The sequence below is a fragment of the Puntigrus tetrazona genome, chromosome 18, assembly GCF_018831695.1.
Source record: "Puntigrus tetrazona isolate hp1 chromosome 18, ASM1883169v1, whole genome shotgun sequence".
In the NCBI taxonomy this organism is placed as follows: domain Eukaryota; kingdom Metazoa; phylum Chordata; class Actinopteri; order Cypriniformes; family Cyprinidae; genus Puntigrus; species Puntigrus tetrazona.
This window is the reverse complement of record NC_056716.1, coordinates 16614664-16629461: the sequence shown is the minus strand read 5'-3', so window position 1 is coordinate 16629461 and position 14798 is coordinate 16614664. Positions and strand designations below refer to the sequence as shown.

General features: G+C 41.4%; 1 protein-coding gene across 2 annotated transcripts in view; it reads right to left on the bottom strand.

The window, feature by feature from the left end:
• fbn1 (fibrillin 1) overlaps positions 1-11292 on the bottom strand; it is a 59897-nt gene extending 48605 nt beyond the window's left edge. Inside the window, exons 1-8 of one of the 2 annotated variants that reach the window (XM_043264433.1) lie at positions 11116-11292; positions 10722-10919; positions 9622-9704; positions 8364-8462; positions 5889-5984; positions 5718-5813; positions 2644-2841; positions 82-207 (exon numbers count right to left, since the gene is read on the bottom strand). In XM_043264433.1, coding sequence (XP_043120368.1) covers positions 82-207; positions 2644-2841; positions 5718-5813; positions 5889-5984; positions 8364-8462; positions 9622-9704; positions 10722-10903 — 880 coding nt within the window. In that variant the 5' untranslated portion in view covers positions 10904-10919; positions 11116-11292. The remainder of the gene's footprint in view (positions 1-81; positions 208-2643; positions 2842-5717; positions 5814-5888; positions 5985-8363; positions 8463-9621; positions 9705-10721; positions 10920-11115) is intronic. The other variant, XM_043264432.1, reaches the window with a different exon arrangement.
• Between the last annotated feature and the right edge of the window lie 3506 nt (positions 11293-14798).

Here is a 14798-nt window from a genome sequence, read left to right as displayed (position 1 = left end):
GTAGAGCTGAACAATGAGTTCTGATGTGTGTGTGTGTGTGTGTGTGTGTGTGTGTGTGTGTGTGTGTGTATGTGTCATTACCTTCGCATTTCTGTGTGATTTCGTTGAACTTGTGTCCAGCAGGGCATTTGCACTCAAATGAGCCCACAGTATTCACACAGTTTCCCCCCTGACAGAGTCCAGGAATGGCCTGGCACTCGTCCACATCTGCACACACACACACACACACACACACAGAAAGAGAGAGGAAATGCTTTAACAACACAACACAACAGATCCACTCAAATCAGTGTGTATAATTCAAAACAGAAGAACATGAGGAGGAAATATCAGCGCTCCGGTCTCATGTCGCAACGCTTCATGTGTGTTTGTGGAGCCTGAAAAAAAGAGCATAGAGTTAAGACACAAACAAATCATCATACAGCGAGACTGTGCTGCAGCTCTGTGTTCTGTGTGTACATCAATGAGCGTCACTGGTCACGTCACAGCCAGATGTTTACATGTGTTACATTAATTAAACTGTTTTACTAACAGTAAAAAAAAAGATGCACACACTACAGCTGCTTTTATTTGATCAAAAACACTATTATTATAACTTAAGACAGCTGTTTTCTGTGTGAATATCTGTGAAACTGTCATTTATTTCAACGAAGCCAACTGTATTTCCAGCATCATTCCTCCAGTCTTCACATGATCTTCAGAAATCATAATAATATACTGATTTACTGATCAACAAACATTTCTGATTATTATCGATGTTGAAAACAGCCGTGCTGCTCAATATTTTTTGTGGAAACTGTGAAACGTTTTGTTTTCCAGGACTCACAGATAAACAGAAAGTCCAAAAAACAGCATTTACCTAAAATAGAAATCCACTGTGATATTAAAGATGTGTTTACTGGTCAGGTGAATGCATCTTTGATGAATAACAGTATTCAGTTCTTTAACAGTCATGGAGGCTGCGTCAGTGTAGTGTGAGAGTGATACTCTACACACACCTGCCTCTCACACACACACACACACACACACACACACACAGAAGAATGCAGCTCTGCACACACACACACACACAGTGAGGAATAGGGAGACGAGTAAATAGGGAAGAAATATTAAGGGACAAGATAAAAACCTGATTGATTTGAGGAGAAGTGTGAGACCGGACCGAGAGAGAGAGAGGAGACGAAAGTGAGACGAGCCCACGCTCACCCTCCCAGAGCGACTCAGACAGCCAGACGATAAAAGAATTTACCCAGCTGGAGGAATTACAGTCACAGCCAAACCACACACACACATACACCGGAGCCGGTCTGTCACAATACCGGAGATCCTCTTCAAAACCGGAACAGGCCAGCAGAGACCGGCACATCTTACCCCAGCCCTTCAGCTCAGATAAACAGGTGCATCACTGAGTGATTCGTTTACACTGACAGTGTGTGTGTGTGTGTGTATGTGTGTGTACTGAGTGTTTCAGAGTGGACCTGTGTGCTTACTCTTGATAAGTGTCGATCTTGATCAGTGTGTGTGTGTGATCGTCTGGCTCGCTGAGGCGTGCGTCTATGTGTTCTGACAGTGTGTCCTTGTTTGCATGACTGGGAGCATTCCTTCATTAGAACCAAAACCAATCTGAATCAATTAGAGTGAACTGTCCATCCGTCTGTGTGTGTGTGTGTGTGTGTGTGTGTGTGTGTGTGTGTGTGTGTGTGTGTGTGTGTGTGTCAGGGTCAGAAATGAGCTTTTACAGCAATATTTGTCACAAGAATTGATTTCCAGGGGATTTTTCACCTTTGTAAGGGCACTTTTTATAAGTACTTTATTCAATTCCTTGGCGTGTTGTTTCATGTCAGATACTTAAATGGAACCAATTACTTCAATCAATTACAGCACTGCAGACCGATACAGAAGCAGCATCTGACATGGCATTCATTTACAGACCGCTCATGTACATGCCTTTATACAACTATTACATGAAACAAACAGCCTGTAAATGAATAAAAGACTACATCTCATTAGAGGGTGAAGTTGCAATATCAGGACAAAATCATTAGTGCTCTTCTTGATGGGTTAGAAAATGCAGACTTCAGACTTCAGGTTATAAAGAGTAGAAGCTGAAGAGTGAAAAAAGAAATGTGATGTAAATGTAAGCGCAATCCACACGCTTCATTCATTTTCATACTTCACTTTTATCACGACAGCTGTTATAGATCTAGTTTAATTACTAGATCTCATCTTAAAATTGGGGGGCATTTTGTTCATTTTGGTGGCATTTTTAGCCCGAGTTCCCTGCTTGTTACTGACACTGTGTGTGTGTGTGTCAGTGTGAGTGTGTGTGTGTGTGTGTGTGTCAGTGTGAGTGTGAGTGTGAGTGTGTGTGTCAGTGTGTGTGTGTGTGTGTGTGTGTGTGTCAGTGTGAGTGTGAGTGTGTGTGTGTGTGTGTGTGTGTGTGTGTGTGTGTGTCAATGTGAGTGTGTGTGTGTGTGTGAGACTGTGTGACTGTGTGAGACTGTGAGACTGTGTGACTGTGTGTGTGTGAGAGAGTGTGTGTGTGTGTGTGTGACTGTGTGTGAGACTGTGACTGTGCGACTGTGTGAGTGTGTGTGTGACTGTGTGACTGTGTGTGTGTGTGTGTGTGTGTGTGTGCCTCACCCTGGCAGGCTCCAGAGCGGTGGTTGGGAATGAATCCTCGGCGGCAGGGGTGTGGTTGTGCTGGACACTGCTCACAGGGATGACCCCAGGCCCGGCCCACCGTCGCACAGCACAGAGTCTTAGTGCAGACGATTCCGGTCAGCTGACCCTGACACATCTGGTTACTGACCGACGCAAAACACGGGCCCGTCCTGTAATCTAGAACCACACAAATCACGTTTAACACACTAAAGCAACACTATGTTGGCATGACACCTGTGTCTCTGGAGCACAGAAGCAGGCATCAGCTATATGTGCAGCAATAGACAACAATACACCGTATGAGTCTTTTATGCCAAAAATCATTAGGATATTAAGAAAAGATCACATTGCATGAAGATATTTGGTACTGTGGTACTGGTTTCCTAATGTAAATATATCAAAAGTTAATTTTTTATTAGTAATATGCATAGCTAAGAACTTCATTCGAACAACTTTAAAGGTGATTTTGTCATTATTTAGATTTTTTTGCTCCCTCAGATTCCAGATTTTTAAATAGTTGTATCTCAGACAGATATTGTCCGATCATAAACCAGATATCAGTGGAAAACTTAATGATTCAGTTTTAATATTCAGGTGATGCATAAATCACAATAAAAAAAAACCTGAAGCTTGAAATTGTGTGCCAGGGTCATATTTTTTCAGTAGTTTCAACACACTCCCAGCTAACAGGGAACATTCACAGAACGTTCTGCCAAGGTTCTCTAAATGTTTTTAAGCAAACGTTCTTCCAGTAACATTAACAAAACAACTTAATAATGTTCTCCAAATATTATCAGGAAAACCTTTATACATTGTTCATGCAGTGTTTTTTACTGACGCATTTTAGCTGGATATTCTTTTAACAGGGTTTTTTTATTATTTAAAAGTAATATTAACACAATGGTTGAACTGATACAATGAGAATGTGAAACATTTAAAAAAACGACACATTTAGAACAGTAACGTTTTCATAACTTAATGGGAACCATAGCAAAATGTGCTTACAACATATTTTTGTTAACTGGGCTAATATAATATTTCAGAACAAATACAATTATATTATTCTCAATTAACAATTTTTGTTTATAAGGTAAATAAATACTATTAATTACATTTATAATTTTCACTATACTAGTATACCATACTAGTGAAATAGTTAATGAAAAATGAATAATGAAAAGTAACGATCATGAGTCTCACATCGTTGATGTTCTTACAGTGTTGATCAACTCACTGCTGCTTCATGTGAACACTGGGAACACCCTGCACGTGTGTGTGTGTGTGTGTGATGTCATGTGTGTGTTTGTCTGAAGGGGACACTCCCTGCACTGCTCAACATCTGGGAGCAATAAAAATCACACTCACACATACAAGTACACACTAACATTTACACACACACACACACACACACACACAGACACACACACAGACACACACACACACACACACTGGTATTCCTAACTTGACGGGGACTCTCTATAAGCATGTTTTTTCTCCTGTACAAACTGTATTTTCTACTCTCCACCTAAACCTACTCCTCACACAACACTGCAAGCATTTTGAGTCGCGATAAAAAAAAATCTGTATTATTTATAAGCTTGTTTTCTCACGGGGACGAAAAAAATGTCCACACAAGGTCAAAATTGACTTGCATTTTTATACTCGTGGGGACATTTGGTCCTCATAACGTAGTGAATACCAGAACACACACACACTCTCTCTCTCTCTTTCACACACACAAACACACACACATACACAGAACGCATTAGCAGAGCTTGATTCATTATGGAATTCATGATCTCCTGCAGTTCATCAGCTGAATAAATCTCTGGGAATGTCTGTGTTCACTGCGCTCTCTATGCACCTCATTCCTGAACAAATCCAATTTAACAATCATTTACAAAAATGTGACTTCAGCTGAGTGTGAATCACACACACACACACACGCTTGACTCCATTAACCCTTTACAACCACCAGATCAGGGTCAAGTGCATGGACCACTCAAAGAACATTTGAAACACAATGGTAATTCAAAGTGCTACATATGAAATATAAAAACAAATAGTGACAAAGAAAAGATTTTGATAATGCATGCATGCATCATAAAAACAGTTATAAATGTAACAAATGCATGCAACACCAAAAATACAAAAAGGCATGCATCATAAGTATAAAAGCAGTCATACTTTTTTTTTTTTAAAGGCATGCAACATAACTATAAAAAGTCATAAAAACACAATGTTTTAAAAAAGCATTCATTATGAACAATTAAAAGAAAACATGCAGGAGTATAAAAGTATAAAATTTGTCAGAAAAGACATGCATGCTCCATAAGAATAATAAAGTTCTATGCCTTGTAATGCATGTATAAATGTTTCTCACTGTTTGAATAGACAGCTCCCAGAATATCTCTTCAACAGCTGACTAGCAGGTGAGTGTTTTTCTGAACCTGTTGCTGTGATTGTAATTCTCTACACCTGTGTGAATGTCTACACTTCATCGGATGAAGGGCTGCAGACTGTATAAAGTCTGTATAAACTTCAGGCACTTCAGCCTGATTTATACACGAGTCTGACCCAAAATGCAACAGGGGCTTGTCTTTAGTTGCTCCAGCAAACATTAGAGCCGATAAACACACCCGACGAGATCGTGCCTTCTACTCCGGCCAGGAGGACCAGGATGTGTCATAAAGGGATGTTTCCACTTGCTGTTTGCACATCAATATGATTTCCAACAAAACGAGCAGCAAACAAACAGAGAACGCTCTGTCCTGTTTCACAAACACTGAACTCCAGCACATCTGCAGCTAATAACATCCGAAGAACATCAGAGTCCAGAAACCAGGTCCTCAACACACACACACACACACACACACACTCACAAAGAGAGAGAGACACACTCACACAATAACATCCAAAGAACAGTCTAGAAACCAGGTCCTCACAGGACACACACACACACACTAACAGCTTCTAAGAGGAAACTAAATGAGGAAAGCATGGACCTTCAGATCTACAAACTAGAGTCTGAGGAGTTTGAAGTGAGCACTCACCTCTCTCACACTGAGCTCCGGTGAAGCCGTAGTTACACAGGCAGCGGTTCGGAGCGACACATCGGCCTCCATTCAGACAGCCGGACTCACACACCGCTGCAGAGGAGACAGAGACACGTTAGCGTCCGCCGCGGGGTCATCTGTGTGTGTGCTGCAGGGTCAGAGTCTTACGCTGGCCGCAGTGAGCTCCGGAGTAGCCCTTCTGACACAGACACTGGTCCTCTGAACACGTGCCGCCGTTCATGCAGCGGATGTTACAGTTCTGGACTGAAGACAAACACCAGACGAGTTAGATACTTCACACACACACTCTCACAGAGACACACACTCACAGGGACACACACACAGAGACACACACACACACACTCACAGAGACAAACACACACAGGGAGACACACACTCACAGGGACACACACACACACACACACACACACTCACTTATACACATACAAACACACTCACTCATACGCACACATACACACAAACACACACTCTGACAGAGACACACACAAATTCATACACACTTCTTAAATGTAATGGAGAATCTAAATGTTCTTGATATTTGGTTTTGTTCATCCGGCACTGGCCAAAAAAGTAGAACACTAGTATTTTCAGCAGCTAAAAATGGTTTTAAGTCAGTTATTCATTTGGCCATTAATTGTGATAATCCACACTGATCTGATCATCATCAGTGTGTATGGAAAGACACATACTGAGACTCAATCCAGAAGAACTGTGGAGAACAACGTCTCCGAGATGTTTCAGGAAAGCTACCTGCAAAGCTACGGTACTGTTAAGAGTTTCAGGCACTTTATGCTGCTGTAAAAAATAGTAATAATAAATATATAATAATAGTCAGTCACAGCAGTCAGTGTTGGGGAAGACTACCTTTAAAAATAATGCATTATAATAATACATTACCCCATGAAAAATAATTCATTGCATTTGTTACTTTTCAATAAACTTTTTATGGATTACATTACTTTTAGTCACCTGGGCTGGGCTTGCTTATATATTTGTAATAATAAAAAACCCAAAAGTTACACACGCCTTCAGACAAAAAGCAAGCTGAACTCTGCACTTACTCCTAACTTCTCTCAAAGAAAGAAATTTCAAAAGTAATCCATTACTTTACTAGTAATCTGATGAAAACGCTCGCATTACTTCTAACCCGTTACCCCCAACATTGACAGCAGTGGGTGTTTATCTCTATTTCTGCACTGATTCACTTATACTAATATTTGAGAAACGTATTTCTGCATTTCATGATGCCTTTAACAGCAAGGAAATTGCAGAGCTACACAAACCCTAGAGCAAAATACACAAAAACATTATTATTGTGTGCATGAATCATTGTTCTTGTTGTGGACGCCCACAAAGGGAGGCTTGAAGAGGCTTGAGCTCACATCTGGGGACGAGTGTGTCCCCAAACTACAGCACACACACACACACACACACACACACACAAGCTTCTCCTCCCTGCGGAGCTGCAGCAGTGATCCAGTGAGGAGCTGGAGAAGCGGGTGAGGCCTGTTGACTGTGGACAGACTCCAAATCACACACACCCATCTACACACAGCTAATATTCACAATATTTGTTATTCACAATCACGGCAGTAAAACAACCACAAGAATCTGAGACGATCGGGGCATTAAACCATTATTTTCAACACCCTAAAGAGATGACCATCTTTCATCATATCTCGTGTTAACATGCCAAACCATATTCGGTAAAGTCTTGCGCGATTTACATTTGCTGCAATCGGCCCGGTCATTATTTGTCCATTTTGAGATCATTTGCTGATAGCTGCATCCTACTGACCGACATCAGTGCATCATTCTGCTCCAAAAAACACCACAATGTTTGATTTAAAATATTCTTGTGAAAAAAAAGATATGAAATTGTGAATCTGTTCCAATCAGATCTTAATTACTGTCATTAAGGCAAGATTATTTATGCAGCACATTTTATACACAATGCCAATTCAAAGTACTATGCATAAAAAAAATTAAACAGTCAAAGACAATATCTTAAAAATGCATGCGCAGTAAGTACAAAAAATGTCATAAAATAGAAAACATTCTTAAAATGCATGCAACATAAGTACACAAATAGTCATTAAAACTAAATTGCATGCTTATTAAGTATAAAAATATGCTTTAAAAAGAAAACATTTAGAAAATGCATGCATCATAAGTTTACAAATTGTCATTAAACCACATGCATCAAAACTATAATAAAGTGCATTTGTTACTGCATAAGCAGTAAAAAAAATAACAATTCAAAGCAAATAAAAACTGTACACACTGACCATCAAGTAATTAAATAAATGAAATGAATGAACTACATTTCAAGGCATGTATGAACTATGGATCACGCATCACAACCGCTATTAATCTCTGTATCAGTGCAATAATACTTACAGAGATTCTCAAAGAATGAAGATTACCATCTACACACGACCTTAAACATGTCAGAAATAAAAGTTGGCTCGGTTTGATCAAAACACTCCTGAGAATGATGTTGTGACAGTAAACAGGAAGTAGAGTTTAAATCAGATAAAGCATCGTATGACTATCATCTCCTCTCTGACTCCACCTGTGTGACGGACACACACCTGGATGAAGAAGAGAGGACTGAGGTACCTGATTTGGATCCGCAGGTGGGAGAGATCTGGCCGCTCGGACAGGTGCACATGTTAGGTCTGGAGCAAAAGCCGTCTCCGCAGGAGCTGCGACAAATAGCTGAGAACAGCAAAAGTAATGATTGATGACATCTACTGATTGCTTGACCTTCTAAAAGATCAATAAGGTGCAGGTGATATTCTGAACGTTCTACGCGACTCTTGTATCTTCTTAGTTCTTACGTTTGAAACAAGACGTTTACATGATGTTAGCCAAAACAAAAGGGTACATTAAAAAACACATGTCCTTGTTTATTCAGCACTGACCTGAATATATAGAATAGTTGAATTAATAAAAATGACCCTGTCCTTGATTCCAAATATTTGGACATTTTTTGCTGAATGATCCACAGTTGTGTGGTTTTTAGTTTAGTGATAGTTCTTCATGAATCCCTCGTTTGTCCTGAATGGTTAAACTGCCTGCTGATCTTCAGAAACCACAAATTCTTTGGTTTTCAAGCATTTTTGTGTATTTGAACTCTTTCCAATAATGGATTTTAACATGCATTTTTCACACTGAGGACAACTGAGACTCATAAGCAACTATTACAGAAGGTTCATTAAAACTTTGGAATTTGAAGATCACGATTAAACTTATTTTGTCTTCTGTGAAACACTTTCTGTTGCTTCGGAGGGGCAGTACTAAACTGAAAAATGTGATGTTTTCACCCCCTGCTCTTAACGCATGTTTTTTCCTTCTGGAGCATCAGAGAGCGTTTGAACTGTATATGCACACCAACATGACTAAATCCATCCCAGAAAATCAAAGTCTGCAGAGTCAGGTCTGGTCCTGTTCCAGGTCTTTCCATGAGACAGACTCACAGTTCATCGAGGCCTATGCCAGCTGTCTTATTCAGGAAATATCGGCTTAATCGGATTAATGCCATTACACGACGCACACATAACAGGAATGCGTCCAAACTCTGATTATTACCGGAATGTTCTTGTTAAGTGCGGTCAGCGAGAGGTCGGGAGGTCAGAGAGACTCTGGGCCATTGTGGCCGAGATCCATTAGCGAGCCTGACCTTCAGATATAAACAACATCACCCCACCCACCGCGCCCGAGAGACGGCCAGAGTCACACAACACCAGCCTTCCTGAGCACTGCCAATCTATTCATTTACAGGACGAGAGCGAAAAACAATCATCCAGAACCCCGCCCTCCGCAGAGAACCACCGCTTTACTGAACACAGCAAACAGGAAGCTGATGAGGACTTACGGACGATGCACTGGTTGCCTCCGGTCAAGGTCTTCCACCCGGGACAGCAGTACGCATGATGACGAGATCCACACACGTTCGGCCTGCGGGAAGAGTTCAGCAGAACTTAACCGAGCATGGGGTCAAACTTTATGTGTGAAACTCTCCGTACGTGGAATAAAATCAACACGGGAAGAATAGAAAGGAACTCACACTGTAAACTTACATTTAACGGACTATAAGAAATCAGCACAGCATTCAGTGTGTTAGCTGTCACTATCTATCGTTTTAATTATCTTACAGATGACTTCAAAACCTTGAAATCTCATGCTTTTAAAAATTTCGCTCTTAATTTCTCCAAATATGAGGCTTATTAAGCCAACTTTTTCAAGCCAACTATCAAGTAATTTATGAAGTTTTTTGAGTGAAAGTTATTTCATCGTATATTTTTTCCTCAGCGTAAGAATAAAATTAAAGAAAGGAATATAAAAATGAGGGGACAATACACACACAAATAAAAAAAAAGTACTTTTTTTGTATTTTGATTTCTATATTTTGGTGTTGGTTTGGTCTGCGTGGAAACTTAATGTAGGAGGTAATTTAGAAGCAACTTTTTGTCTCACAATGCCTCAAAAGTCAGACGCTTTTATCATAATTCTGAGCTGTGAGATATAAACTCAGCATTGCAAAAAGAAAGTCCAAAATGTGAGATAATAACAGGTAACTGTGAGAAAAAAGTGTTTTTTTGTGCAAATATTCAGAGCTATTCTGACGCTTTTCTCCTAATTGTGAGATTTAAAAAAAAAAGGCCCAATTACCACAGATTCCGTGACTTTTAGTGAACAGCTTGGATTTCTTTTCTATAATTTAATGTTTTAATGTTTGGTTATTGTGTTAACGAACACACAGACTCGGAGATGTTGCGAAACAAACAGAGCGAAGAAAACAGCACTTCCACGAAACCTAAACTGTCATTAACGTAAGGACGCTGACGCCAGTTAACGGATTCCGGAGCGCGGGAAACCGGGTTCCCACAGGATCCCTAACGGCTGTTAATGACGGTTTTAACGCGGTGTTCTGAGCGAAGGCTGCGCTTCTTCGGTGATGGAGAGAGTCGTTACCCCTTCAGCACGTCCTGTCCGCCGCCGCGCCGCTTCGATCGGCTCGATCTGGGCTGCTCCGCGGCTCTGTCCGCCGCCTGCGTCTGCGCGGCTCTGTCTGCGCCTGCGTCGAGCGTCTGCGCTGATACGCACAGCGACGCGAGCGCTGAGATTCCCGCCGCGAGCACGAGCAGCCGCCTCATTCTGCGCGCGCTCCCGCTGCAAGACCCAAGAGCTCACATTAATAACAAAACTGACAAAAACTCAAACCTAGCGAGCAGGAAAGTGGCTCGGCGCGCGTCAGGCGCACGCGTTTATGGAAAGCAAACAAACGAATAACGCGAAAAGGGAAACCTTGCGAGCGGGGGATGAAAGCTGAGGTAAAATAAAAGTGAGGGAAAGAAAGTTTCTGTACCTCCAGCAGATGATGAAGAAGATGAAGACGAGGTCCCCTTCAGTAAGTGCGCGCTAGTGAAGACTGTAAAGCGCCCGGTGAAAGTTGTCAGGGTGAGAAAAAGAGCGTAAAGCGGCTCAGAGGTGCAACACAAAGCGCAGCGGCTGCGTTACTGCATCAGCGCTCATTCCGCTGCGCCACTCAAATCTCATCCGAACGCTCGCTCCCCTTGGATCTCGCGAGAACCTGCGCGAACTCAGCGCGCCCGCGATTATTATCGCGCTGGAGAATAACGCGACCCCGGAGCGCAAAACCACTCGACATTTAACCGATATTTAAAACGAGATTTGCATTGACGCGTGTTTGTTAGGATTGGACGATATTTGGCTGAGATGCGAGTATTTGAAAATCTGGAATCAGAGAGAGAGAGAGAGAAAAAATAAATATTGAGAAAATCACATTCAGTGTCGTTCAAATGCAGTCCGATATGGCTTATATCTTTACTTAATATCCTAACGACCTATAGTGCATTGTTGGCTGTTCTTACAAATATACCTGTGCTGCTTATCCACAAGGAAAATTAATAAAAATCGATCAGTACTTGGAGATAATAACTAAAAAGGCGGACGACTAACGCGATACAAAGATGACGTCATTATAACTTTGAGATGAAATACCGCGCGCTAATTTAACTTTCCCAACACCTTAAAAGGAATATTAGTTCTGCTAATTGGTTTCTTCGACTTTTCTCTCGCTGACAGACTCTGGGTCTTGTCCGCGTTCCCAGGCACGTTTGGCGCGGGGGCGCGCACGCTGGCAGCACCTTGACTCTCGTAACGAGAACGAGAACAATGCACAATGAGAGAGGAGGCTCATGGGAAGCAGTTTATGACTTTTACCCTCCAGACGTGCTGCACGATACACAGCTCAGAGCCTGTCCGTGCGCTTCTACAGAACACGTGAAAAAATACTGTAGTAATTTACAGGAAATACTAAAGTGTGTTTGAAGCAGGCTTGAATAGATTTGTTGAGAGTTGTGAGTAATATAATAGCAATATTCACAAATTACCCGCTCCTGTACTAACTTTTCTATGTATAGGGCAGCATGTTATACTACAATACAGTATATCTACAGTATACTACATTAGTAGAGTTTTAATTTTAATCTTACAGTAGAACTGTTTCTGACACGCTTTCATGATAATAGTTTCATTTTAAAGCACAGCCAGCACAAACAGAGGCAGAATTCTGGGGTAAATGCAGATTTTAAGCCATAAACCATTTGCTAGCTAGATATCGTACTGTTTTTGAAATCAAATCTACGACAGTGCCTATATTCATACACGCTTATGAATATGTCCTGAATGCCTAAAACATTATTATGAAGAAGTCTGTTCAACTTTGGAAAGGAATCGGTTGAATCTGTGCGTGTGAATATATTGAGATGAACAGCACTCTGTAACTGTAAGTTAGTTACAGCGTTTCTCAGTCATTGTAACGGTGTGGAGTAATTCTGTTACGTGTAACGGTTACTTTCCCAGCATTGATCCCATGATAACAAACACACACAGAAGCTGGTTTTCTTCCTCTCTCTGGACCGGACCAGACCGGACCGGACCGGACCTCTGTGCATCAGGAGCAGAATCATCCGTAAGGAATGCAGACAAGATGAAACCCAGGCCATTCACTTTCTTGATCTCAGCAGTGTGTTCTAAACTAATGTTTTTCCTCATGATCCTTCGTCTGAAAGCTCGGTCTCACTACACTCTCATCCCACCCACCTCCATTCGTTTGGTGCACTCTGACCTGCTGAATAAAACAATTAAAACTAATTAAGTTGAGCAGGTGAGTGCATTTTTACATTTTGCATCCGAAATCATGCACACTTCTAATCCAATTCATTAAAACTATACATTTAGTTTTTCGGTTCATTTATTCCCCGAGAACTGAACCCACGACAACGTCACCGATAGCGCTGCATGCAACTGTTTGAGCCACAGAAACTGTATTTATTATTAATAATTGTTTTTGTTTTTTTTGCCATCGCATGTCCAAGCAATGGCAGCTTCCAAATAAATTCCACATGCTCAAAAGATTTTTGTTAATTAAAAATAATTCTACTAAAAATTAAATAACTGGAAATAATAAAAAATAAATAAATCTGAAATAAAAATAATAAATAAAAAAAGTAATGATACAAAAGCGCTTACAAAAAAGGTAACTAATATTAAAATATATTTTTTTAATGCTTTAAATAAGCATTATTGGCATGCCTCTGCTTCATCAAGCACCTTCACCCAGGTACATCCCGATGAAGATAAAGATACGTCACATGAACTGGTTTAAACGGCCGGCGCTGGGTTTAATTTATGTGGTAACGTCATTATCCCGCAGCAGGCGTGCGTCTCCGGCTCCCATCGACCAAGCTCTGCTCCTTCTTCTGTTTACTTTCTCTAAGGCTCGGCGCTATGGCTTAAACAGATGCTCCAATATACTGACCTACTTTTGAGGAATTCAGTCCTCTCTCTCGCCGCACGTGACCCAATAACAGCATCCCATTCCTGTTCCTGTTCCCGGCCTCGTGCGGATCGCAGACGGATGGAGGGGGAGCGTGTGCTGTGCGAAAGCGTCTTACTCAAACTTTCTCACACTGTTTATTTGCTTTGGCTCGGGAGCGACTGTGTCTCCTTTCATTTCCCGTGCTCTCGGACTCCAGGAATCGAGCGCTCCGACTCCCAGACGATCAGCGATATGGGAGGAGTATCTGAAATCTCACAGAATCAATCATTATTAATCACTTCTAGATGGCTTTGATACGTCGGAGCGTTCAGGTTCACGGAGAGACCTGAGACTTCAAGAGCGTTCCGGCCTCAGAAACTGCAGAAGTCGCTCCGGTGACGTGATCAGGGTCCACGAGGAACCTTTAACTTCTCATTAAACCGAAAGGTTCTTCAGGATATTAAGAGTTTTTCATATTAAGAAAAAGTAGAACCACAAATTAAGGTTTCCATTGTACAAAATATTCAAATGTTCTCACTAATAGCGGATCACCTAAAGGTCCAATTTTAGAACCCTTGGAATGTTAGCAGTTCTTCTAGGAACTGTTCACTGAAAGGTTCTTCGGAGAACCAAAAATCTCCGGCAAACGCTGCTTTTGAAACCTTTGTTTCTTTTGTGGAATGTCTTCATTGCACAAAAGGTGTAAAAACAGTACTTTAGCTTCTTCTCACCAAAAACGAAACGGTTCTTATTGAGAACCGTTCTTTGGATAACCAGTAATTGTTCTTCTAAAGTGCCGCTGTGAAAAACAGACTAATTCTGAAGTGGAGAACATTTCCATCGTGTAAAATGGTTCTTTAAATCAGTGTGTTCTTCACACCGAGAAATAAGTGGTTCTTTGAGGAACCAAAGATGGTTTTGCCCTTTATTTTAAGAGTGCAGCGAGTCGTTAATCTAGGAGGACATTTATAAACCGTTTCTGGTGTGAATACGGAGCTGTGTTTCACATCGTCCAGCTTTGCTTCATCTCCAGCTGGATCACGGATGGAGGTTCTTCAGCTCCTGGATTCACGCTCGGCTCGACTCTCCGCAGAACGCTCTTGGACTCGTCTGGGTGCTTCTTGGCCAGAGACGGGCAAACGATTATGTTCTTTCTGATTGCGGCACCGCCAACGCTGAGCCGAGAGGAGCCTACGGTTCTCTGG